A 26,089-nucleotide genomic window follows, 5' to 3' on the forward strand; every position below is an offset into this window, starting at 1 on the left:
GGCAGCCAGCTCTAGGAAGAGTCTTGGTGGTTCCAAAATTTTTCCATTTAAGAATGGTGGAGGCCACTGGGTTATTGGGGACATTCAATGCTGCAGAAATGTTTTGGTGCCCTTCACCAGATCTGTGCCTCGACACAATACTGTCTCAGAGCTCTATGGACAATTGCTTCGACCTCATGGCTTGGTTTTTGCTCTGACAACTGTGGGACCTTATATAGACAGGTGTGTGCCTTTCCAAATCATGTCCAATCAATTGAATTTACCACAGGTGGACTCCAATCAAGTTGTAGAAACATCTCAAGGATGATCAATGGAAACAGGATTCAACTGAGCTCAAGTTCCAGTCTCATAGCAAAGGGTCTGAATTTCTGTTAAAAAAGAAAATTACATTTGCAAAAATCTCTAAAAACCTGTTTTCGCTTTGTCATTATGGGGTATTGTGTGTACATTGCTGAGGATCTGTTTTTATTTAATCAATTTTAGAATAAGGCTGTAACGTAACAAAATGTGGAAAAAGTCAAGGGGTCTGAGTACTTTCCGAAGGCACTGTATAGATCATTGTGTAAATGCCCAAGGTACATAGCTTACAGCAGGGTTCCCCAATTTACATTTTTTCGAATTTTTGTTGTTGGACATAAAAGACTAAAAACACCAGGAAATCAGCTCCAGGTGATTTTAATTTTGGATATCTGTTCATAAGTATTCCCACACATAATAGAAACAAATGTAAGCAAAGGTTTCAAATTATTACGTTTTAGTCAAATACTGGGCAAAAACTGGTTGAATCACCATTGGTTCCAAATCATTGTGATGACGTGGGAAACTGATTGGAATTTAGTATTTTTTTTCACCCAACTTTTAACCTTAATCCAATGAAATGGTCAAATGTTTTGTTGATTTTACATTGAATTCACCTCAGCTGACAACTCAACCAAATGTAAATCAAAACTTGATGTTTGTGCCCAGTGAGATAATTCTCTCGCTCCCTCTCTCTCTCTCTCTCCCTTAGATAACTGTGAAAAAGGCTCACCAGTGCCCATAATTCCACCAGCTCCCATAATTCCACCATTTGACATTGTTGTTTTTCAACCTCACTCAGACGCATCTGAGCTAACTACACTGTGCGCCCTTAAGTACACAAATGTTTGTGTGTGTTCATTTGTAAACAAGTTATTGTTTAATTATAACTTTGCGTGAACTTTGCTGATCAGTGGGGCGAAACATGTCTCCCCTTCAGCGCGTAATTATTCAGGCTAATTGCTGGCCCTGTTCACAGAGCATAAAGCACTGCTCATCCCTCAGCATGGCCATCGCACATGCCTTCATTTCACTGGCTGTGTCCCAAATAGCACCTTATCCCCTATATAGTGCCCCACTTTTGATCAGAGCCCTATGGGCCCTGATCAAAAGCAGTGCTCTATATAGCAAACAGGGTGCAATTTGGGAAGCACTCACTGGCTGTCTCCTCCACAGAAACATTAACAGCATTTTAATGGTTCAATGTCTCTTATGATCCTAGCTGTCAAGATAAAAGCATATGGTGCTGAAAAGGAGGGGGTGGTTATATATGTTATTCTTTTATTCTCACGTCTAAAATGGATATAATAATAATAAAGACATGATGTTAGCAATTTGTCTGTCTTTAAACCGTAAACATGCATTGTTGTCCCACCCAGTCTGTTCTCCTTCCAAATCAAAGCTGGGTAATCAGAGAGGACACAAAGCCACATAATGACGACTGTCATGGTGAGGCCTCCCTCAGGCGGGTTAGGTTGAATCTCTCTTCCTATCTCTAAAGATGAGCAAAAGATTATATAAAACAAATAATACAAATACTTAGCTATATTGTATGCTACATTTTTTTAAACAATTATATTATTTTATCCCCTTGCTAGAATGACACTTAGCCTTTTTCTAAAATGCTTTATGAGATTGGAGAACACATTAAGAGGGATCTTAGACCATTTCTCCATACAGAATCTTTCCAGATCCTTGATATCCTTCCTCTGTGCTTATGGACTGACCTCTTCAATTAAAATCACAGGTTTTCAACAGGGTTCCAGTCCGGAGACTGAGATGGCCATTGCAACATTTTGTGGTCAATTAACCCTTTCTTTATGAATTTTGATATGTACTTGGGGCTATGGTCTTGCTGGAAGATCCAACATTCAGCCTCCTGGCAGAGGCAACCAGGCTTTTGGTTAAAATGTCCCAGTAGTGGGTAAAGTTCTTGATGCCATTGACCTTAACAAGGGCCCCAGGACCAGTGGAACCAAAATGGACCCATAACATCAAAGATCCCATTTTTTACAGTAGGTATGGGGTTATTTTCTTATTATGCTTCTTTATTTCAACACTAAACCCACTACTGGTGTGTGTGGCCAAAGAGCTCTATTTTCATGTCACCTGACCATACCACCGTTTCCAATCAAAGTGCCAATGCTGTTAAGCAAACTCCAGGCGTTTACATTTGTTCAATGACATGAAAATAGAGCTCTTTGGCCATGCACACCAGTGGTGGGCTTTGCTTTGAAAGAAAGATTGGCACCCTTGTACTTTTGACCTAAATGCATTTTCTCTTCACCTTTGAGAGCACATCCTGCTCTATAAATCTCACATCAGTTCATTTTCAGTTCCTCCCTATAGCTCAGAACAGTTATGGTGGCATCTCTGTCTGTGTCAAACAACAAATTCTCCCTGAATCTCTTCAAGAAGATCAGCGAGAGGAACAGCGAAGGAAACATCTCTCCTCTGATCATCTCCTCTGCTTTGGCTATGGTATTCCTTGAGGCCAGGGGCAATACTGTTACACAGATGTCAGAGGCGCTGCACCTCCACAAAGCTGAGGGTGACATCCAGGATGGGTTAAAAAAAACTCCTGTCTGAGCTGAACAAAGACAAACCCCATACACACTGAGCCTGGCCAACCGCCAGTTTGAAGGGGCCAGGGGCAATATTGCTACACGGATGTTAGACGCCCTGGCCCTCCACAAAGCTGAGGTGTTCAGAAAACTCCTGTCTGGGCACCGTACGCACTACCCCCTATGCACTGAACCTGGCAAAGCCTTTACAAAGCTTTTCTCTGTGAAACTAGAAAGTACTACGGTGCCAGGTTAGAGTCTGTCGACTTTGAGTCCAATGCAGAGGCAGCTAGGGTTAATATTAACAACTGGGTGGATAAAAAGACAGAGGGAAAACTCCAGGACCGGTTGCAAAAGGGAGCTGTCAACAACCAAAACTTGTTGGTGAATGCCATTTATTGCAAGAGCAAGTGAGGAAAGGAGTTCAAGGAGAGATCCACCAGAGAAGCACAGTTCAAGGTGAGAAGAAATTAGAGTAAGCCAGTGAAAATTATGTATCAGGAGAGCATGTTCTGCTTGACCTTAATCCCTGAGGTCAACTGCTAGATTCTGGAGCGATCTGAGCATGCTCCCGGAAGAGACAGAGGACAAACTGGGCTGGAGAAGCTGGAGAGGGAGCTCGCGTATGATAACTTTGTTGTATGGACCAGGTGGGACATATGCACTTGCCCAGATTGAAGATGGAGAAGACCTGCGACCTGAAAGCCGTTCTGGTCAGCATGGGCATGATGGACTCCTTTGAAGAGTTCAGGAGTAATTTCTCAGGGATGTCACCCAACAACAACCTGGAGTTGTCTGAGGTGGTGCACAAGGCCTTTGTAGAGGCGAATGAGGAAGGCACCGAAGGCTACGGCTGCCACAAGGCGGTCTCCCTGATCAATAATGTTAGGGAGAGCATAATATACGTACCTTCAAAGCCGACCACCCCTTTCTATTCTTCATCCATCACAACAGTACTCAAAACATCCTCTTCTGTGGCAGGTACTGCTCCCCTTAAAGTGATGCTACAGAGGTTTTGTATAAACGGGCCCCAATATTTTGCACAATTGTGTGCAACGTCATTCATTTCAAATGTATTACGTCCTGCAAAAAAAAGATATGTTACGAATTCCAATTCATACAATTGGACTTTGCAATGCTTAAGTGTGATCGTCCTTGTAAACAACATTGTCATTTTTAATAATTATGTCAATTTATGTAATCTTGGTTAACCCAGAAGTAAAACTTGTGTAATCTGGTCAGCTGCATGATTAACTTCTGGGCCAAAACGTGTTAGAAGTTGAGAGTTCCGGCAAAGACGAACGTTTAGATTCAATCAGATCAAGCGCTAACCGGCGATAGCCTACACTCGCATAGCTGATGTTTTGGCGGTGTAAGAAGTGGAACTGTGTTGGAGTTGTCAAATCGGTGAGGAGCTGCTCTTGTGATCATTTTCACGAAGCCACACCCGTCCCACTTGCGTTGGAAGTTCAGAACATGAAAGTGTATGCTATATGGAAATAATGACCCTCAAATTGAAAATCATTAGATGTGATCATGAGGATTTCTATCAGCCTAATCGAGGTGTAGATAGAAATTCACATTCCAGTGTTCGAACATTTCTCTTAAAGCGACTCAGTGCAGCCAATGGCAATGTCTGCTTTAGGTATAATGCTGGGAGCCGCTTCTGGATTTGACAGCTCAAAAGCAGTCCCACCTCTGACACTGTCAAAACATCAGCTATGCAGATTTCAGCTAAAGAGAATCTGACTGAATCGGGCCCAAAGTCTCCACCCTCACAAAGCCAAAGCCCCCCCCATGTGCAAAGCACTTGCATTGAAGCAGTTTAGGCACTGCCTTCGCCCAATCCTAAAACATCCAAATAAAATAAAAACAGAACTTCTGCTGCTTGTCATCTCATGCATCCCATTCAGTTCCAACTGATTCTTTGGTCTATACGCAAAATCTGCCTACAAGAGATTATACTGTTATTTTATGTTTGAGGAATTGTTTAATGATGTAATTATGTTGCATAATAATGTCTGTGTAATCTTAATTGGAATATTTTTGTGTTTAATTTGTCTGAAAAAAACTACATAAAAGGTTTGGCAACCTACAGAAACATGCATCATAAATCCTTCATAAAATCAGATATAGCCCGTTTCTGGCTGTGGTAACTAGAGGAAACCATAAAATGAACATCAAAGGAACCCCACCTTTCTGAAAAAACTATACCTTGGACAGAGGGAAATTTCCAACAGTGACATCACTGATCCATGCACTGCTTTTTCACGCAAGTGTGCCAACAAGAGCCAACCTGTGCAGGCTCAGATATTTTCATTTCCACATGATCCTTTTCCGCCTAGTTCCAGCAACTATGATGGATCCGTAACCAGGCCAAGCTTGGTTTGGTTCGGCTCAGTATTGTGGAAGCTCTCATTATGCCATGCTTAGATATTTGCTTGTTAGACCAGCAGTAACCACAATAGTTCAAAATCGTCTGTTGGGACAGTTAACATCTGCTCCTTCCTTGTTTAGGGTTCAAAAATTTGACTTCAGAACTTTTAATTTAAGAGGCAATCATTTCATCCAGACTTTTTACTTCTAGATTCATCTGGCCTGGCTCTTGCAAAACAAATACAAGCTAAACTAATTGTTGAGGATCCCCTACGGATGCATTAGGATTATAGTAGAGCATGACAGCGAAAAATCAAGCCGCTGCATCGAGCGGAAAGTCTCCATGAATCACGTTTTGTGTGGGGGGACAGGCAGCGGCGGTGGTAGTGGCGGATCAGTAATCATCGGGGAGGCAGTCCAAATTAATACTTCACCGGCAGCCGCCTCGTTCTCCATCATTAGGGCACATTACAGGGCCACAATATACATCATTAAACCGGGCACAAACAATTTATTAAAAGGCAATTAAGGAGACAAGAGAATGTCACTTCTCCCTGTAGTATTAATAGGCAGTAAAACGGCAGAGGGTTAAGGCTAATGCTGAACTTCCAGTCAACCTGACTAATGGCCTCTAGTTGTTCCAAAAACACAAGATGACCCTTTGCCTGGCTACCCAAACTCCTTGCTCTGGCCAAATGCTTTGCCACACCCACGGACATTAGTTTCTTCTCTGCAATGAGTCTGGATCTGAGTAACTCCATGACAATTTCTAGAACGGGAAAAACATTCTAACCATTCTGATTGGTCCCAGAAACCATTGGGCCGAGAAAGAGCCAGAAGACACAAATGTAAAGTCTATGGGTTAAGCAGAGGTTTGAAAATGTGTCATTAGCTTTGTTACTCCGATTGGTTAGAGATGATCCAATCACTGATTACTTTGTTTGGTACAACACCCCTCAATTTGACATCACCACAAACGACTTCAATGACGGCAATCTCAGACTGAAATTCGTAGCAAACGAAAGAGCAGCGGCAAAAAAATTCAGTTTGAGTCGTAAGGCAAGAAGACTCTACCCCCTACACTTCAATATAGTTATTTCTGTTGAGTCACCGCTCATGATAAGGCACCTCAGGAAAAAAAAGGGTTCTACATCAAACCTTTTTCCATCTAAAAGAAACTTGTCATTTTAGGGTTCGTTGTTGGGTGAAAAGGTTCTACCCGGATCCAAAAAGAATTATCCTACAGGGACACGCCAGAGAACACTGTATGGCACCTTTCTATTTAAAGAGTGATCAAAACAAGGTGGTGTAATGTCAGCACAATGTACACTATGAGCCATAAATACAAGGCAGTCGAACCTGGCATTTCAATGGATATACAGTTGGGGATAAATACGTAGTCTCAGTCATCAACCTTCAGTTTATTTAAAATTAAAGCACCCAGTTTCGTCGCAGTAGAGGTGCAACCTGTCTCACTACTTTATAGCAGTTATTTGCCAGCAAGTCTTGATGACACCACACCTGACATTCACACTTAGTTAAGGGTACATTACTAAAGTTTTTACAAATGGCACAAAGTTTGACCACACACTAACTGGGAAAGGTCAATCACTGCAAAAATAGCAGGTCCACATAAATAAATGTCTGTAAATAAAAGTAGCCTTACAATGTGGTGAAAATTGTGGTGGCTTTGGTCAACTAGTGACAGGACAAAAGGAGAGGAACTAGATTTGTGTAGCACGATGACAGATTGTGTGTGTTCGTTGAACGAGTGTTAACATTAATATGTTTTTCAATAGTTTGCCTGTGAAGGTTACTTTAGTGATTTGAGTGTGACCAGACCACATTCCCACAGATAAAATAAAATGTAATCCAAAAAGCAGACATTCACATAACTGCCACTTAATAAAAAGGGAATTGAAAGATGGAGATAAGATTCTGTTTAAAATAAATATGGCTTTGCATGTGTCAATCAAGATGACAGATCTGCATGGGTTTCTTCACTGGTCAAATAAAGCTATAGTGAGGGACCTGGGATTTGCTAGTAACTTTGGTAGAGGACAGGAAGCAAAGCATTACAAATCACTGACACACATGGACACCACATTCAGTCATGAATATAAGGCACAAAAATACTTCACATACTAGCTAGCATGTGCTCAAAATGAAACTTCAAGTTTTGCATAAAGGTAGATTCAGCTATACAAATTTCAGTAGCTGCATATCAGGCCGATATCCACAACAACAAAGATAGTGAAGCGAGAGGATAAGAGAGGCTATTCTACTCCGCAGTAATTGCCCCTCAACTATCACATTTGCAGGAGTGTGAAACGACCTCCCATGCACATGCGAAGATGCTCTGTATGGGAATGTGGGTGCTCACAAGTACAGCCTATTGTATAGCGTTTATTCCTCAATATCTTTGTTTCACACTGCTGCTCGTATCGCCGAGTCTCAGTTTAAAGGAATTGCTTCGTAGCATTGGAGATGTGCAATAATATACTACAAGATCAATAAATAATTAAGTATGGTGATATAATTTTACAATCATACAATGTACAACATCAAATACACCCCAAAAATGTTTTGTCTCAGTATCAGTGCCAAATGTAAATTTTTCTGAACTCCCATAATTTTCGTTGTCTCAGAACAAACTGTGGCAGTGGAAATCAAACAGGACTCAAATGTTTCGCTGAAGAAAAAAAAAATTAAACAAATTAAAACAATATGAACAAAATAAAAACCCTGAGATTTCAGATTCAGATGCAACATTGCAGTCACCCATTTTACAAAATGCGTCACAGGAGGGGTGGACAGATGACAAGCAGCCGCCAGATGTGTCAGTTACTAGGCTAACCAACGATGAAATCTAGCGGCTTTGGCAGCCGTGACCCTGATTTCAACCAGTTTCCTCTTAAGACTCTTTCTTGCATTCAGCGGCTTGACACGAGGAGACTGTGTTGAGGTGTGGGTGAGGTGTTCAGCTGATGCTCAGGGCACCACAACAAAACTCCTAACCATTCAGTCCACATTACAATAGGCCTCAGTGCTCTCAGCCATCAGGCCCATTCATTCTACCCACTGGAAATCCAGTACTACTCCTCCCCGCTAGTCTAAATTAGCACCTCCCCCTGGTGTCCCTGTGTCACTGCCCCTGTGTGAGGGTGGGGCTGGGTGAGGTCACTGGGTAAAGCTCTTCTTGATGGCCACGTTGGGGAAGAGTCCGCAGAGCTCTTGGACGATGCGGGCGTCCACCTGCGAGCAGAAGGACACGTCCAGGAGGAGGAGCTTAGGACACGCCTGCAGTAGCTTCCTCAGGGAAGAGGAGCTTACCATCCGGGTGCCTGTCAATCAATAACACAAACATACCACACGAGTGAGCAAGATTTGTGTGAACACTCAGAAATACATAGATTAATCAGATAGGCAATTACAGACAAATAATAGTGAATACTGTGTTTTAAATGCTCCAAGTAAAATACTATATTCAAATATCGGGTGTGAACATAAAATTACTTTATATAAACTTGTGTGAGACCGAGAAAAAGAGATATAGATTAAGAAAGAAAGGGGGAGGTAGTACCCACCCAGTATGTCGAGGTGCTGCAGTGCGGGGCAGTTGGCAGCCAGTTCCTCAATGTCCGAGTCGCACACGGTGCGGTTGGCGGTGAGGAAGAGCTTCCTCAGGCACGGCAGGTTGCGGGCCAGGTGCTGGAAGCAGCCTGAGCTGCTCTGCAGCGTGGAGCACCAGCCCAGGTCCAGCTCCTCCAGTAGTCTACACCCTGCAGCCAGCTCAGCCAGGCCACGCTCCGTCAGGTTTCTGCAGCGCCACAGGTCCAGGGAGCGCAGTGAGCGGCAGCGGACAGCCAGCATGCTGGCCACCACGTCATAGTCGTCTATCTGCAGGGAGAACATAGGGGTGGTGACCTCAGGGCTGTTAGCTAACATAGAATGACTGAATCAATTGTCATGATTCTTGATTGTGGTTAGGAGTTAAGCTGATCCTAAAATGTCTATCTGGCGCAAGAGAAGGGTATGATAGTGAGTGCATTTGTGGGGGGCATCTTACCATCACACAGCTCCCCAGGTTGAGGTGTCTCAGCTCAATGCAGAACGTTAGGATGCTCAACATGGCTGTTTGCTGCAGCAACATAAACAAAGCAAGAGAGAGAGAAAATGTCACGAAGTTGAGTTAAGTTTCTATCAACTCACCCAAAATATGATGATTGCACCCCTTTTTGTACACACACAGTAAAATGAGACTGAGGTATGGGTATCAAAGGTGTCACTTCAAAAATTACAATAACAGGTCTACCCATGTTATTCAATCTCTCTCCAAGATGACTTGGTCTAGCAAACACAACTCAACAGTATTAGGGTAGTATAACATTTCAAAACGTTAAAAAAAATACATTTGCTTATCACCAATCCACCATTGCTAGACAGGGATAGAGGTGAGATTTCAATGTGGAACTGTCAACATTCCACCGAATGGCAATTGAGTGTGCGTGACGTGTACTTTAGCAAGCATCTCTAACGTGTACGCTTGTGTGTGTTGTGGTCTCTTTTTATGCCTCCTGACAGTCAGAGAACTATTTAATTATACCAGTGACAGCTTAATGACAGACAACAGGGCTGGATGACACATAGGACTGCAGACACACACACAGCCTGCTCAGTCTGCCTGCAGTAAACAACCTGAAAGCCTAGACTTCAACCTCACTGCACTGGAAAGACTACGGTATGGTGTCTGCCTTAGGAAAAGGCTGAAACATGAGAACAACACTCAGAAATGCTTTGTAAGGTTTTGTAGCAAGCCTGGGCGAGAACAGTGACCCGAGATCTGAGTTCATTACAAATGATGACAGCAGAGAATTAGTCCTACGTAAACCACAATGATGCCATCCACAGGTCATGCATCTAATAGGAAACTCAACTACCTCTTAACCCATACACCGCCAATAAAGCCATGTGCATTAGCCTAAAAATAAGGCATAACTTGTGTTACAACATCGTCTCAATATATGCTACTCAGCAAACGCTTTTAACCAAAGTGACAATGCAGTGAGTGCATACATTTTTAGTATGTGATCTCTGTGGGAATTGAACCCACAACCTTGGCGCCGGCATCATGCTTAAGTTATGGTTGCCCCAAGGTTCGATACTCGGCCCACTACTGTTTACAATCTATAGAAATAACATCGGTAATGCTGTAAAATGCAGATGAAACCGTGTTCCATTGCGCCATTGGTTGGCCAAGCCTTTTCACACTTGAAATCTGATTTTCAAGCACTGCAGAGGACACTATTGGATCTAAAGCTAGTACTAAACTCAAACAAAACACATGCTTTTTTTCTAGGTCCCATAACCCAGATTTAAAGGAATTTGTAATTACTAGTATGAACAGTATACAAATTGAGCGAGTTCCTTCCTACAAATATCTTGCTATCTGGCTTGATGTCAAACTGTCACTTAAAAAAACATGTCACTGAGCTGGTAAAGATGTTGAAGTTCAAGGTTGGTTTCTTTAACAGAAACAAACTTTTGTTAATAGGAAGGAAATTGTCCAGGCCACTTTTATGTCTATTTTGGATAATGGGGATATTATCTATATGCATGCAGCAGCATCTACACTTAAACCAATAGATGCTGTTTTTCATTGTGCCCTTAGGTTTATTTTTGTTGACGGTTATAGAACTCACCATTGTGTTTTGTATCAAAAAGTGGGTTGGGCTCTTTGTATGTAAGGAGAGAGAGCAGCATTTCTTTGTGTTTATCTACAAAGCACTCATACAGAAACGTTGTATCTATCATTAATTCAATTTAGACATACAAATGACCAAACCCGGTCTCAGGCTTGGATAACACTGGACGCCCCTTCGGTCTCCACACAGTTGGGTAAAGCGGCTTTAAGTTTTTTTGCTCCCCTTATTTCGATTTTTTTTATTTAACCTTTATTTAACCGCGTAGGCCAGTTGAGAACAAGTTCTCATTTACAACTGCGACCTGGCCAAGATAAAGCAAAGCAGTGCGACAAAAAAACGACAGCACAGTTACACATAAACAAAAACGTACAGTCAATAACATGTGGAACAACTTCCAGAGCTCTCTGAAATGAGATGTTCTGGTCCCCCTTGGTTAGTTCAGAGTAATGAGTAATTCTCTATGTTGAGAAATGTGTCTGTTTTTCTTAATAAATGGTTTGTAATTTTGTATATTGTATGTGTTTGATGTATTTATGCAGGGCTCATCTGTAAGAGAGACCCTAGTGTCAGTATGACTTTCCTGTGAAAATAAAAAAGAATGCTCTTACCACATTCTTACCAATTGAGCCACACCGGACCGAAGGAGCAATAGCATCACTGTTCTAAACAGCGCACCTAATGTGACAGATTCAAATATCTGTTAGAAATTTAGAAAGAGGGAGAATCTAATAGCAACAACTAGGATTGTTGCTAATATGACTAGGACTGTTCCTTTGGTTTCTGGACAATGAAAGAAAGTTGATATGAAAACCAACAGAAAAGGAGAGAAATGCTGTTTAATGGCATGAAGTCTTCATAAAAGAATTGCCTCCACATTTCTATGGTTGGATTTTTGGTAGGCTACTTTGAAGCAAGGTAAGACTTTCCTCGTTACAGGGAAGTAAAACTTTCAGTTTTGAAACTATTGGCGCAACGGTCTAAGGCACTGCATCTCAGTGCTAGAGGCGTCACTACAGACCCTGGTTCGATTCCAGGCTGTATCACAACCGGATGTGATTGGGAGTCACATAGGGCGGAGCACAATTAGCCTAGCATCGTCCGAGTTAGGGTTTGTCTGGGGTAGGCCGTCATTGTAAATAAGAATTTGTTCTTAACGAGTTAAATAAAGGTTAAATAAAAAATAAATACTGCCTCATGCTTACATTGCAAAGTGGTGGGTGACGCGCTGATGCACTCAAATGGCAAATGGGAGGCTCGCTTTAATTCCGAGTTGAGATTTACAATTTGTATTTCTCACTCTTTTTAAATTGTGGCCATCAAAACAGTTAACAATTCTAAATGCAATTGCGTGCTATTTGTTACGCAATGACTGGGCTTATAAAAGGATGTTTCACTCCAGTAGGCTACCAGCTTTATGAGGAGCTGCTCCCGAGCTGTCTGACAGTTGATAGGCCATTCCGCTCCTCAGACTAGGCTCTGTATGATGTGCACGTGTGATAAGTAAGATAGGTGATTATGGCTAACGAAAATACACACTTGCCAATTTAATTCCAGTAAATTATGCAAATTAACCTATAGACCGATAAGCATGACCGGTCAAATGCATTTTTGGTGGCTAACCGATTAACATCCCTATTTAGCATACAGTGTGTTCAGAAAGTATTCACACCCCATTGCTTTTTTCACATTTTGTTGTGTTACAGCCTGAACTTATTAAAACGTATTACACGGCATAACGTCAAAGTGGAATGTTTTTCAAAATGTTTACAAATTATAATTACAAAATGAAAAGCTGCAAGGTCTTGAGTCAATAAGTATTCAACCCCTTTGGTCATGGCAAGCCAAAATAAGTTCAGGAGTAAACATTTGCTTAACAAATTACAAATTGCATGGACTCACTCAGTGTGCAATAGTGTTTCACCCTTTAAACCCCAATATAATTCTAGAATGCTGCTGTGGATTACTGAGAATTTTCAAGATAAAGCTCATTCTCACACATTTCAAACAAACAGACATAGCTCAAAAACAAAGAACAAAATGAGAATTACAAGTTAACTTATTAAAGAATAGGTTGTGCTCTTTAAAACTATATGACACCACATTCATGTCAATAGGAATAACACTCATGTTGTCTTCCATTGTGTAAAGACACTATCAAAAAAAACGATTAACACTCAACACAACAAAAAACCCTAGAGTTTTAAATTGCAGTACATTTGACTAAATTACTCACTTAAAAATGTACCAAGTACAACCCATACTTATAAATATTATTTACATATGAATAAATCAAATTTTCCAAAATGTGACCAGAGGACAATATTCAGAAACTATTTCAAAACACACACACAAAGCAGGCCATTTGATTGACAATGATTCTTACTTCTGTAACAATGTAGAAATGCAAACAACTATTCAGAAACTACAGTATTTCAAAATATAGGTAACCTCTCTCATTAAGATTTAGTACAGACCAGGGCTGACAAAATGTAGAAATAGTAGCCTACTTTGACAATTCAGTGAATGCAACAAGTATTAGATAGAGACGGAAAAAGAGAATATACAAAACACAACAAATGTTCAGAGACAAGAGATTTGTAGGACAAATTCATATTTCACACTGTCACTTTAGTGTTTGCATTTAGCATACAACATGGAACTTCTAGAAGCATGGCCCCATCCTGCAAAGTGGCATAGAACACGTAGAGCACCCAAAAGGAGGTTTCTACATATCTCCCATTTTTTGCAATGCGTCCACTCTGGATGCACACCAAACACCCTCTCTTGTGCCCTTCAAACTTCACCTGCTTTCAAATTAGTTACAACTCAGTCCACACGCCCTAGTGCCACACTCGTCTCCCCTCTCCCTGCCACTAAAACAATATCAAAGTGAATGCACAAGCAGCATTTTGAATGCCTGTGTTTTCTGGGAAGGGGCCTTTGCAGGATCCCCCATAAAATGTACGCTTATGATGGCAATGTTGAGCATCCCCCAAAACACATACTTCCACCATTTTCTACGTGTGCATCCAACATTGTAATAGCTCCTCAGCTGGTCAGCTGTTCTCGACATCACTTCCTTCACCATGTTCTTGTTGTCATCCATTACAAGCTCTGGAACAGATAGAAGTTCCTACTACTTTTAAAAACAACTCCAAAACCCATGCCACTGTCACTTTAGGCCCAGGCTGTGTGGTACAAGGGTGAATGGTGGGACTTAACAGACACGCCATGGAAATGTAGGCTCCCCTCTCGGTGTGCTCCCTCTCCCTCCACGCTTTTCTCCCTCCTCGTCACATCTCTATCCCTCCAATTATCTCTAACTCCTATTCCTCCCTGCCTTTTACTGCTGAGCCCTGACTCTCGACATCACTTCCTTCACTTTCACTGACCTAGAAGAACAGTAACAGAGGGAGAGGAGAGGAGCAACAAATAGGATACAATTGTAGTCAGGAACATAATCTCTCTCCCTGCCTTGCTCTTCCTTCCTCTACACATACTCTCTTCCTAATAAGGGGTTCCCATAATAAATTGTGTGATAAAGTTAGCTACACGCCTCCCATTCCACACATGCACGCACACACACACACACACACACACACACACACACACACACACACACACACACACACACACACTCGCTCGCTCTCCTCCAATCAACTCTTGCCTGACAGACTAACTACAGAGTTCACCAATGTTAGCTGATTTGTTACGAAGCTGGGACAGTTTCCAAATGAACTGCGTCGGTAGAAAACGGGACAAAACAAGCAACTTGTTAGCTGGCTATCTGCACCCAGCAAACATGCCAAACCATAACCTAAACCCAACTGATAAATGACATTTACTCGATCCTTCATTGCAGTGGCTAGTTAGCAGGTTGTCTGTAGTAGTGAAAGTGACAGCTGAGGTTGACGCTTCGTGAGCGCCGTCCAAATTTACCGCTACACACAACTTTTCTTGCCTGACAGACTAGCTAATTAGCTAGCTATAGCAAGCAGTTTCCATATAATTACATTGGTAGAAACAAGAGAAAACAAGCAACTAGTTAGTTGACTATATACAGCTAAACACTACAACTATTTCCATGAGACAGAGAGCAATCATTCAAGCTTGACCACTGGCACGGATGTGCTCGCCTGTACCAAACAAATTATGATTTACTAATCTGTGAGCTATTCCCCAAGTTTCACAGCATCAAACATTGAAGACACCAAACTGCTATTTACTTATTTCACCTCGACATCATCACTTTTCAAAGTGCAAGGACGTATGCGAATATGTATCACCAACCAACATAGATAAAGCCTCTTTCACAGTGAAAAGTCATGTCTGCTTCTGCGATGTAATTTTCAGTAATGAAGTTGACGACAACAGGTTGTTAGAAAGTTCATTTTGCAATATTGACACAGATATTGTTAGAACAAGGCCGTTCGCGGCCGTTACAGTAATTTAAAGAAAGGCCGTTCTAAAGTTAATATGATTTTTGAATGACTACCTCATCTCTGTACCCCATACAGGTAATTGTAAGGTCCCTCAGTCGAGCAGTGAATTTCAAACACAGATTCTACCAGAAAGACCAGGGAGGTTTTCCAATACCTCACAAAGAAGGGCACTTATTGGTAGATGGGTAAAAAAGAAAAAAAGCAGACAGTGAATATTCTTTTGACCATGGTGAAGTTACTCACTACACTTTGGATGGTGTATCAATACACCCAGTCACTATAAAGATACAGGCGTCCTTCCTAACTCAGTTGCCGGAAAGGAAGGAAACCACAAGGCCAATAGTGACTTTAAAACAGTTCGAGCTGAATGGCTGTGATAGGAGAAAACTGAGGATGGATGAACAACATTGTGGTTATGCCACAATACTAACCTAATTGACAGAGTGAAAAGAAGGAAGCCTGTACAGAATAAATATATTCCAAAACAAGCTTCCTGTTAGCAAGGCACTAATATAAATACTGCAAAAAATGTGGCAAAGCAATTAACTTTTTGTTCTGAATACAAATTGTTGTATTGGATTTGCCTCAAACACAATTTTCAAACATAGTGGTGGTATGCTTGTAATCATTAAGGACTGGGGAGTCTTTCAGTATAAAAAAATCAAACGGAACGGAGCTAAGCACAGGCAAAATCAGTGAAGACAGTGAATGTTCCTGAGAGGCCGAGTTACAGTTTTGACTTAAATCTACTTGAAAATATATGGCAAGACCTGAAAATGGTTGTCTAGCCATGATCAACAACCAATTTGACAGAGCTAGAAGAATATTGAAAGGAACAATGGTCAAATGTTGCACAATACAGGTGTGGAAAGCACTTGAAGACTTACCCAAGAAGACTCACAGCTGTAATCATTGCCAAAAGGTGCTTCTACAAAGTATTGACTCAGGGGTGTGAATACTTATGTAAATTAGATATTTCTGAATTTAATTTTCAATACATTTGCAAAAAGTTTTCACTGTCATTATGGGGTATTGTGTGTAGATGGGTGATTTTTTATTTTTATTTAATCCATTTTGAATTCTGGCTGTAACACAACAAAATCTGGAATAAGTCAAGGGTTACTTTCTGAAGGCACTGTACCTCTATCTTTGTGCGGTAGAGCACTAGCCGGCGCAGTTGGGTGAGCTTGGAGATGTGTGTGAAGGCCTGGGGGTGTAGGCGGTCGCACGAGGACAGGTTGAGTTCCTGCAGCCCAGGACACGTCTGGGAGATGACCTCCAGACACGGTTCACTCAGGAAGTGACAACACGACAGCTCCAGACACACCAGGCTCCCGCCACATGCCTTCATGAAGCTGAGGGGTAGGAGGGGGAGGAATTCAGACCTGTGTTGTGGCGTGGCAACACAACATTAACAGGGTAGTTCCGGATTTGACAACTTTATGTTAGTTAGTTTCAGTCTCAAGTTTTATTAGTTGCATGTACGGGATACACATGGTATACACCGTCCAACTAAAAAATGCTTACTTGCAGGTTCCTTCTCGACAATGCAACAACAATAAATAATAAAAGGTAAGAATATGAACATAAAGAAAATGGCTCAGTAGAATAAAGATTTTAGCACAAGTAAAATATAGAAAGGTACAATTTATAGTCCAATATTTACACAGATGATTCCTCACCCTGAAATCAGCGGAAGTGATGGGCACACACATGCCACGCTGAAGACAGAGACCAATGAACCACAAATGTCCAGATCCTCTAGCCCCCCCCACCCCATTAATTCACCTGCTGAAGCCAGTGAGGGTGAGGGCTCCGCGGTTGCCGGTCCAGGAGAGGTTGAGCCTCTGGAGCAGGGTGCAGCGGCCCTGCAGGTGGCCCAGGGAGGTGTCACTGAGGCGAGACCAGTATGGCTGCAGGCTCAGCTGGATGTACTGGAGGGGGTCACAGCAGTGCTGGTGGAGTAGCTTACAGGTCTGGGTCAGGCGACACAGGTCGGGCAGGGTCAGGTGGCTGACTATCAGCTGGATCAACTGCAGGGGGAGAGGGAGGGAGAGAATTACAGAAAGAGAATAAGAGAAAAGGGAGGATGGTGGGAGAGGGGGTAGAGGGAGAGAGAAAGATAAATAATGGAGGAAGAGAGAGAAGGAAAGCAAGCAAGAGAAAAGTAAACAGAAGGGATGATGTCAGGCAGAGCAGATTAATATAAAAAAAGTGTATGTGGCACACACACAAAGCAATATTCTTGTGGCAGTGAGTTTCAGTGTCGCAGTGAATCTGCTTGTTTGTGCAATATGGATGTGTGCTTCTCTCAGTAAGACAGAGGTAGAGAGAGAATAGATGTGTGTATGTGTGCAGTGAATAAACAATACGCTGTGTGTTCAACAGGGTATCAAGCAAGCAGATAATAGCTATATTGTATTTCACACACACACGAAAATTACTATTTTGTAAGCATAATATCAAATATCTCCATGGGTTCAAGCCAGTATGTTTAGGTCTATGGGAGATATCTTCTGTCCAATTAAGTCCTCGCAAAGTGCAAAAACTGCCCAAGATATCCTAAGCATAAACATTTTCAGTAGATAGGACTACACTTAAAGCTGCAATATGTCACTTTTTGGGCGAACCGACCGAATTCACATCGAAATTCTATATCACATGTTATAGATCTGTCATTCTCATTAAAAGCAAGTCTAAGAAGCATTATATCTGTTTTATGTGTGCTATTTCTATGCTTCCATTAAGTTTCACTTCTGCGTCTTTTACTTTCAGTTTTGTACAGCAGTTTCAAACAGCTGAATATACAATATTTCTGGTTATAGAAAATATTTTTCATAGGGGTTTAGATGGTACAATGATTCTCTACATTATACTTGCTTGTTTTAGTCACATAAACTGATATCAGGCGTACTATTCACATTTTTGCACCCAGGAAATGGCGGAGCGATTTCTGCATAGTCCATCTTTAAAACCAAAGCGAGAATTGTTTGGAAAACAGCATCTTGCAATTGTCCTGCAACTATTGCCGTTTCGTGGACAGAAAATGCAGCCAGCAGCCATGTGTTGTAGTATATGTGAGTGTCTAATAGCGTATTCTCCCTACCTCGTAGGGCAGTTTATCGAAGTATCCATTCCCCAGGTTAATGTGCTTGCCATCCCCGGCCTGTCTGAAGGAGGCTCCCGGGTCAGACAGCTCCTCATCGCTGTCACTCAGGTCACAGATGTCGATCCTGGGCATCTTATAAAGGGAGAGGATGGGCCTCTCTTTCTGGCCGCGCAGGACGACGGCGTCCAGCTCCGTGTAGTACTTTAGCAGGGAGCTGTTGACCTCCACGCGGATCAAGTTGGTGGGGAAGCTCAGCTGCTTGATGCTGGGGGAGAACTGCCTGGCCTGGGGGGTCAGCACCTTGGTGGGCTCCTCAGCCCACAACACCTCCCACCTGGGGACAGACAGAGGTACACCTCTCAGGAGGTACACACTCACTCACCACTCTTCAATCTGAGACATTCACTTAGGGCAGTTTTCCCATACACATACTAAGCCTAGTCCTGAACTAATAAAACGTGCTCAATGGAGAATCTAAGTGAAAGTGCTTCTTATTCCGAGACTAGGCTTAATCTGTGTCCCGGATACCAGCCCATAGAGTACAAACACGAATTTCGTTGTGGTCCTCTGTAGCTCAGTTATTAGAGCATGGCGGTTGCAACGCCAGGAGTGGGTTAGAGTCCCAGGACTACCCATATGTAAAAATAACATAAAAAATGTGCACCCATGACTTTAAAAAGGTCCAATGCAGCCGTTTTAAGCTCAATATCAAATCATTTCTGGGTAACAATTAAGTACCTTACTGTGATTACTTTTGACCATTTTAATTGAAAACAAACAAAATAGCTTCTTAGCAAAGAGCAGTTTCTCAAGCAATCACTTTTCTAGGACTGTCAGAGTGGTCTGAGTGGGGAGGGGGAAACTGAAAACTAGCTGTTATTGGCAGAGAGGTTTGGAACTCTTTCTTATTGGTCTATTAACTAATTAATAGAAAAACTCCATTCCACAATTGAGAGCATCTTGACTGGCTGCATCATTGCGTGGTATGACAACTGCACCGCCCTCGATTGCATGGTACTACAGAGGGTGGTGCGGACAGCCCAGTACATTACTGGGGCCGAGCTCCCTGGCACCCAGGACCTCTATATCAGACGGTGTGAAAGGAAGGCCCGGATAATTGTTAAAGAATCCAGACACCCAAGCCATAGACTGTTCTCTCTGCTTCCACACGGCAATTGGTACCGGAGCAACAAGTATGACACCAACAGGCTCCTGAACAGCTTCTATCACCAAGCCATAAGACTGCTAAACAGATAACAAAATGGCTACATGGACTATCTGCATTGAACCTTGTATTACATTTTTATTTTTGCACAGACTATGCACACACACACACACACATACTGACTGTATACACACACATTTCAGCACATAAACGCCTGTTTCAAATAAACGCTGGGTCTAAATGAATTGTTTGAGGTTACCATGGACACAGCTTTGATATTCCTACGGTCATGTGCATTGAAAACATTCTTTAAAAATGCTTTCATCGTTGCTAGCCATGGCACCACCAAAAAGAAAACACGACTTGTGATAACCGGTACCGCTCTCCATGGTGCTGAATGGCGAAATTGGGGTGTATGATAGGCAGCCTAGTCTTTGCAAGTCTGACCTGCGATAGATTTGTTATTATAACGGTCACAATAAACAATGTGGTAGTCTTTTCAAAATTGTATTGAGCAAAAGCTGTGTGCACTAAGGAAATAGACAACTGACTCAAATAGAAGCCTGTCTCATTATAATGCGCACCGGTTGTGTTGAGAAATTGAAGCAAACAAACACCCGGACTATTAACTTAAGTTTTACGGTACATTTATTTTTTTTACCAGGTAAGTTGACTGAGAACACATTCTCATTTACAGCAACGACCTGGGGAATCTGTACTGGGGAGAGGAGGGGGGACGAACGAGCCAATTGTAAGCTAGGGATGATTAGATGGCCGTGATGGTATGTGGGCCAGATTGGGAATTTAGCCGGGACACCGGGGTGAACACCCCTACCCTTACGATAATTGTCATGGGATCTTTAGTGACCATAGAGTGTCAGGAAACCCGCTTAACATCCCATTCGAAAGACCCCAATCACTGCCCTGGCGCATTGGGATCTTTTTTTTTTAGACCAGAGGAAAGGGTGCCTCCTACTGGCCCTCCAACACCACTTCTAGCAGCATCTGGTCTCCCATCCAGGGACCAACCCTGCTTAGCTTCAGAAGCAAGCCAGCAGTGGGATGCAGGGTGGTACATAGAGAAGGTGTGAAAGTGGTTATGGATGAAAAGCAGCGATTTCACGATAGAAGATTTGTCAAACTACAGTTCTACAACCCGAGTCCCACACCACCACTGGTCCTCACCTGACGTCTGTGGGAGGGTTCTGAGAGAAAGGGTTGAGGGAGCAGGCCATGATCTGGACAATGGCCCCCGGGTGGTAGGTCTCCAGCACCTCCACAGCTGTGGGGTAGACAGGCTCCTCGAAGGCCAGCTCGATGTAATCCTGGCTGTGGAAGGCCTTGGGTGTGCGGCGGAAGGGCAGTGGCGCGCTGGCACACTGCTCCCACCACGTCCCGTAGGCCCTGAACACGGCCGTCTGGGTGAAGTCCCCAGAGCTGGGGTAGACGTTGGGCATGCCGGCCAGGTTCCACATGGTGTACGACATGCTGTTCTCACTGCCGTAGTGGGAGCTGAAGTCCAGCACCTCTATAGGATAGGATAAGGTTAGTCCATCTGATCCCAATCCACCAGACAAAAGCACACAAACACACATTTTGGGAGGAACACAGTGTCAGCTCCAGTGCAGCACACCTGGAGCTATTTTAAGGGGTTGGACTAAGTGCCTTGCTAAAGGGCACAATAGCAGGTGAATGATCATACCTTTGGCATACTGTTCCACCTCCACGCTGATGGGCAGGGTGGCCCGCTGGCCTGACTCCACGGCCCGCCTGCTGGTCAGCGCCTCACCCCGAGTTCCGCTCCTGGACCGGCGCCGCAGACAGATATAGTAAAACATGCTCAGAAGGGTTAGCATAGGGAACAGTTGGTCAGGGGAGCAGTGGGCTGGGTGTGGCTTGTGGGAAGAGGCCCCAGAAGCCCGCCTGACTCGGGAGGTCGTGCTCAACACAGCGCAGGCTACAGGCCCAGCCACTTACAGGACCTGTGGGTTAGGGAAAGAGACAAAAAGACACACAAGGCAAGAGTTAGAAAAGCAAGACAGAAAAAGATTCCCCATTGATCCTCAAGAGCGCTAGTAGTAAAACCTTGGGCCAATCCTTGTTTTCTTCACAAATTGCTATGAAATAAGCAAATGTATCTGTATAAGGGAAGGATCGAAGTCAACTTTATAGCTTGCTATTACAATAATATATTTTATTAAAAACAATATGTTTCTTGCTCATGATGTTATTGAGTTCTTGACCTCACAATAAGACAGATTCAAGTAACTTACACTGTGGTTCTGAAACTTGAACCATTGAGGCACAATCAATAATTGCATAATTAATTTCAATTTCCATCTTCAACACAAAACCCTCTTGTTCAAATGGAGCCTATTTCTTCCTATTTAAGAAATAAAAGGTAGGCCTACCTGTCTGACAGACAAAATTAGGCTATAGGCTGCTATGTCCATAGATTTGGTCGGTCAATTACTCCACCCACCATGCACTCTTTAAATAGCCTCCCTCCATGTCAGTGAAGGTCTGTTAAGTTAAATCCAAGACTCAAATTGAGGGGGTATGAGAGGGTGCCATAAGCCTGCCTTTTATTAAAGAAAATGGCAAAAAGCAGAGGCCTACCCCTTGTCATCTTAAAACGGATCCAATTGTATAAAGTGATCAACAGTGCATTCAGAAAGTACTTTTTCCACGTTGTTAGGTTACAGCCTTATTCTAAAATTGATGGGGAAAAAACTATGACAAAGTAAAAAAAAGGTTTTTACACATTTTTGCTAATTAATAAAAAATAAAAAAACGGAAATATCACATTTACATAAGTATTCAGACCCTTTACTCAGTACTTTGTTGAAGCACCTTTGGCAGCGATTACAGCCCAGAGTCTTCTTGGGTATGATGCTACAAGCTTGGCACACCAGTATTTGGGTAGTTTCTCCCATTTATTTTCTGCAGATCCTCTCAAGCTCTGTCAGGCTGGATGGGGATGCACAGCTATTTTCAGGTCTCTCCAGAGATGTTTGATCGGGTTCAAGTCCGGGCTCTGGCTGGGCCACTCAAGGACATTCAGAGACTTGTCCCGAAGCCACTCCCGCATTGTCTTGGCTGTGTGCTTAGGGTCATTGTCCTGTTGGAAGGTAAAACCGTCCCCCTAGTCTGAGGTCCCGAGCTCTCTGGAGCAGGTTTTCATCAAGGATCTCTCTGTACTTTGCTCCGCTCATCTTTGCCTCAATCCTGACTAGTGTCCCAGTCCCTGCCGCTGAAAAACATCCCCACAGCATGATAATGCCACCACCATACTTCACAGTAGGGATGGTGCCAGATTTCCTCCAGACGTGATGCTTGGCATTCAGGCCAGAGTTCAATCTTGGTTTCATCAGACCAGAGAATCTTGTTTCTCATGGTCAGTCTTTAGGTGCCGTTTGGCAAACTCCAATCGGGCTGTCATGTGCCTTTTACTGAGGGGCTTCCGTCTGGTCACTCTACCATAAAGGCCTGATCGGTGGAGTGCTGCAGAGATGGGAGAACCTTCCAAAAGGACAGCCATCTCCACAGAGGAACTCTGGAGCTCTGTCAGAGTGACTATCGGGTTCTTGGTCACATATATGTTTAAACCCAGACAGCTTTTAGGGAAACACTTGTAACCTTCTCTCAATGGGTTAAGCCACTGAAGAAGAGTAGCCAGCAGTTAAAACGTACATTTTTATGCGTGGGTAGGCATACTCTGTCTGCGTAGGCCTAACTTCTGAAAGTACCAAGCTCAGATTCCTAATGACGTCTCAGATTTAATTATTAACAGGGACAGTTTCATTGCAAACAAGACACACTGATTTGGCATGCAATTCCACGTCATTCTACGTAATTTTAATACCACACAAATTACAGAAACTGTCCCTGTTAATAATTCAATCTGAGACGTCATTAGGAATCTGAGCTTGGTACTTTCAAAAGTTAGGCCTACCCAGACAGAGTATGCTTATCCATACAGAAAAATGTAAGCCTGCAAATATGATGATAGATTCATCCAATGTTTTTACTATAAATGAGATCTTTCCACCCCTACTCTTCTCCACGGTGAACCCACAACCTTCTGGCCCGCAGCCCTGAGCACTATCAACATTTCTGCATTGCCATGTAACGCTAACAGGACAAAAAGTCAAAGAAATGAGGGCAAATGGTAGACATGTTCTCTGCTATCCATATTGTTTTAATTATTATTTTGGGTATAGGAGAGGGTCACTTGTATTTCCAAGCATTCAGAGGTCAGACTTTCTCCATGTAACCCTTATTATAACATTTACTCCCCAAATTGACATTGTATCTTTTAGTCTACAACAGTTTAAGTATTATTCTCTACCTTAGCAGTATGTATGTTTTTTGGTTTGCTGTCTGTTTCTTCACACCAAACAGATGTTTGCTACAGTACCGCTCTGCCACAAGGTGGAGAAAATGGGCTAACTCTCCTTGATAACTAGTCCTGATGATGTCACTTTGGTTGGAGGTAAGTAGCAAATGGCTCAAGGCGAGGGATATACTACAAAGCAAGATCAATGAGTTAGCCAGCTAACTTGTCTAAATATTCTGAATTATATATATATATATATATACAAACATTTCTGCATTGCCATGTAATGCTAACAGGACAAAAAGTCAAAGAAATGAGGGCAAATGGTAGACATGTTCTCTGATTCAACCAAAAACCTATTTCTTAGTTTAGCTTTTCTAATGAACCAGCTAGCTGGCTTACTTATTGATTCTGTGGTCCTGTGTAGCCAGTTGGTAGAGCATGGTGCTTGCAACACCAGGACTGTGGGTTCCACGGGGACCAGTATGAGGAAAAAAATAATCTGAAAATGTATGCACTCACTACTATAAATCACTCTGGATAAGAGTGTCTGCTAAATGACTAAAATGCTAAGTTTTTGGTCAGATAGCACACAACAACACTCCCCAATGACATCACACCACTCATGTTATTATCGAAGTTTACCCTGTAGTTTCAGTGTTACACAAAAACACCTAGCCTAGGCTTACTGTTACATGTCTAAAATGAGGATGAACTGCTGTCGTACTTCCTGCCTAACCATTTGGTTTTTCATTAACACAATCTTCCTCTTTGGTTAGGCCTAGGCTATATCAATGTCATATAGCAATCATAAATTATAGCCTACTCCACCACATGAATTTAGTCTCAAACCAACAGATTGGAAAGCAAGTTTCCTTGCAAAGATACTGGCAAAAGGATAAAAACATTTCAGCACCGGATAATACCTTAAAGTAAAATGATTGTATTATTGATAAATAATACTTAATTTTGAGCTTCCTTCACAGATGTGTGTCAAATTATCTTTCCTCTACTTCCCTCTCCGTGGGCCTACCCCCACCCTAGCCAATTTTTGTAGCTAGAATCCCTTTAGTTTCCACAAATTCTTGACATATCTAAACCTACCCCAAACATCTGTCAACAAGCGACAGAACATGCCATTGCAGCAATGGCAGATATAGCTTGTTACGTCGTCGTCGTTGTTGTTGTAACGTTAGTTGTTCTTGTGATGTACTATAGCTAGCTAATGATAAACCATGGAACACACACTAACGTTAATCAACCAGGAATGTGGCTAGGTTAGCTGTGATTATCATGACATATGGTGGACCAAAAATAAACCAGTAAAAATAAATATAATTTCAGCTAAAGTTGATGCAAATGCTCACTTAATCTAATATTTAGAAGACATGATAATATGACGTTTGTAACTGACGAACATGTAAGTGGATATTGTAGCCAGATAGCTAACGTTAGCGTTGGCTAGCATGATTTGTCTAGCTAGCAAACGACTAACTACTGTGGCAGACTCAATAATAAGAACAAATATAACAAGGTTTACACATGTACTTACGTTAACAGTAGATCAAATTAAGCATCCATATAGCAAGACTGTCTTTGTTCCATATCTGAGATTATTTTAGCAGAAATCCTAAAACGGCAGACTTTTGTTCTCACTTCTGTTTACATCGAGTATTAATGCCTATGAAACAGAGCATTATGGGAATTATAGTCTTTTGTACTGGAAATATATTTATTCTGGTTGTGTGTGTGTGATTATAATCAGGAATTGAAAAAAAGTGTGAATAAAACATTTTTCTGTCAGAATTGACTGAGAATGTAGTGGTGTGACATTTATCCTCTCCTAACAGAGCACTCTCCTGACACAACCTGCCTCTGACCTCTCAAGGCAGAGGGACTGCATTGTTGGCTGTCCATCACACACACACACACAGAGAGAGAGAGAGAGAGGAGAGAGAGAGAGAGAGAGAGAGGATGAGAGAGAGAGAGAGAGAGAGAGAGAGAGAGAGAGAGAGAGAGAGAGAGAGAGAGAGAGAGGAGAGAGAGAGAGAGAGAGGAGAGAGAGAGAGAGAGAGAGAGAGAGAGAGAGAGA

The 26,089-nt window shown here is 42.4% G+C and overlaps 2 protein-coding genes across 2 annotated transcripts; one reads left to right on the forward strand and one right to left on the reverse strand.

Moving 5' to 3' along the window:
* Positions 1 to 2,658: 2,658 nt before the first annotated feature.
* LOC115165394 (leukocyte elastase inhibitor-like) lies at positions 2,659 to 3,863 on the forward strand. Its single transcript, XM_029718488.1, has 4 exons — positions 2,659 to 2,864; positions 3,095 to 3,245; positions 3,512 to 3,745; positions 3,843 to 3,863. Exons 1-4 carry the CDS (start codon positions 2,659 to 2,661, stop codon positions 3,861 to 3,863), a joined length of 612 nt encoding a protein of 203 aa, XP_029574348.1.
* Positions 3,864 to 6,637: 2,774 nt separating this feature from the next.
* On the reverse strand, positions 6,638 to 25,681 carry LOC115175711 (F-box/LRR-repeat protein 4). Its single transcript, XM_029735168.1, has 9 exons — positions 25,550 to 25,681; positions 21,361 to 21,640; positions 20,844 to 21,186; positions 18,491 to 18,827; positions 17,173 to 17,417; positions 16,526 to 16,739; positions 9,307 to 9,378; positions 8,825 to 9,137; positions 6,638 to 8,581 (listed from the first exon to the last, which is right to left on the reverse strand). The coding sequence occupies exons 2-9, from the start codon at positions 21,512 to 21,514 to the stop codon at positions 8,418 to 8,420; spliced, it is 1,842 nt and encodes a 613-aa protein (XP_029591028.1). The 5' UTR covers positions 21,515 to 21,640; positions 25,550 to 25,681; the 3' UTR covers positions 6,638 to 8,417.
* Positions 25,682 to 26,089: the final 408 nt, after the last annotated feature.

The sequence above is a fragment of the Salmo trutta genome, chromosome 3, assembly GCF_901001165.1.
Source record: "Salmo trutta chromosome 3, fSalTru1.1, whole genome shotgun sequence".
Classification (NCBI taxonomy): domain Eukaryota; kingdom Metazoa; phylum Chordata; class Actinopteri; order Salmoniformes; family Salmonidae; genus Salmo; species Salmo trutta.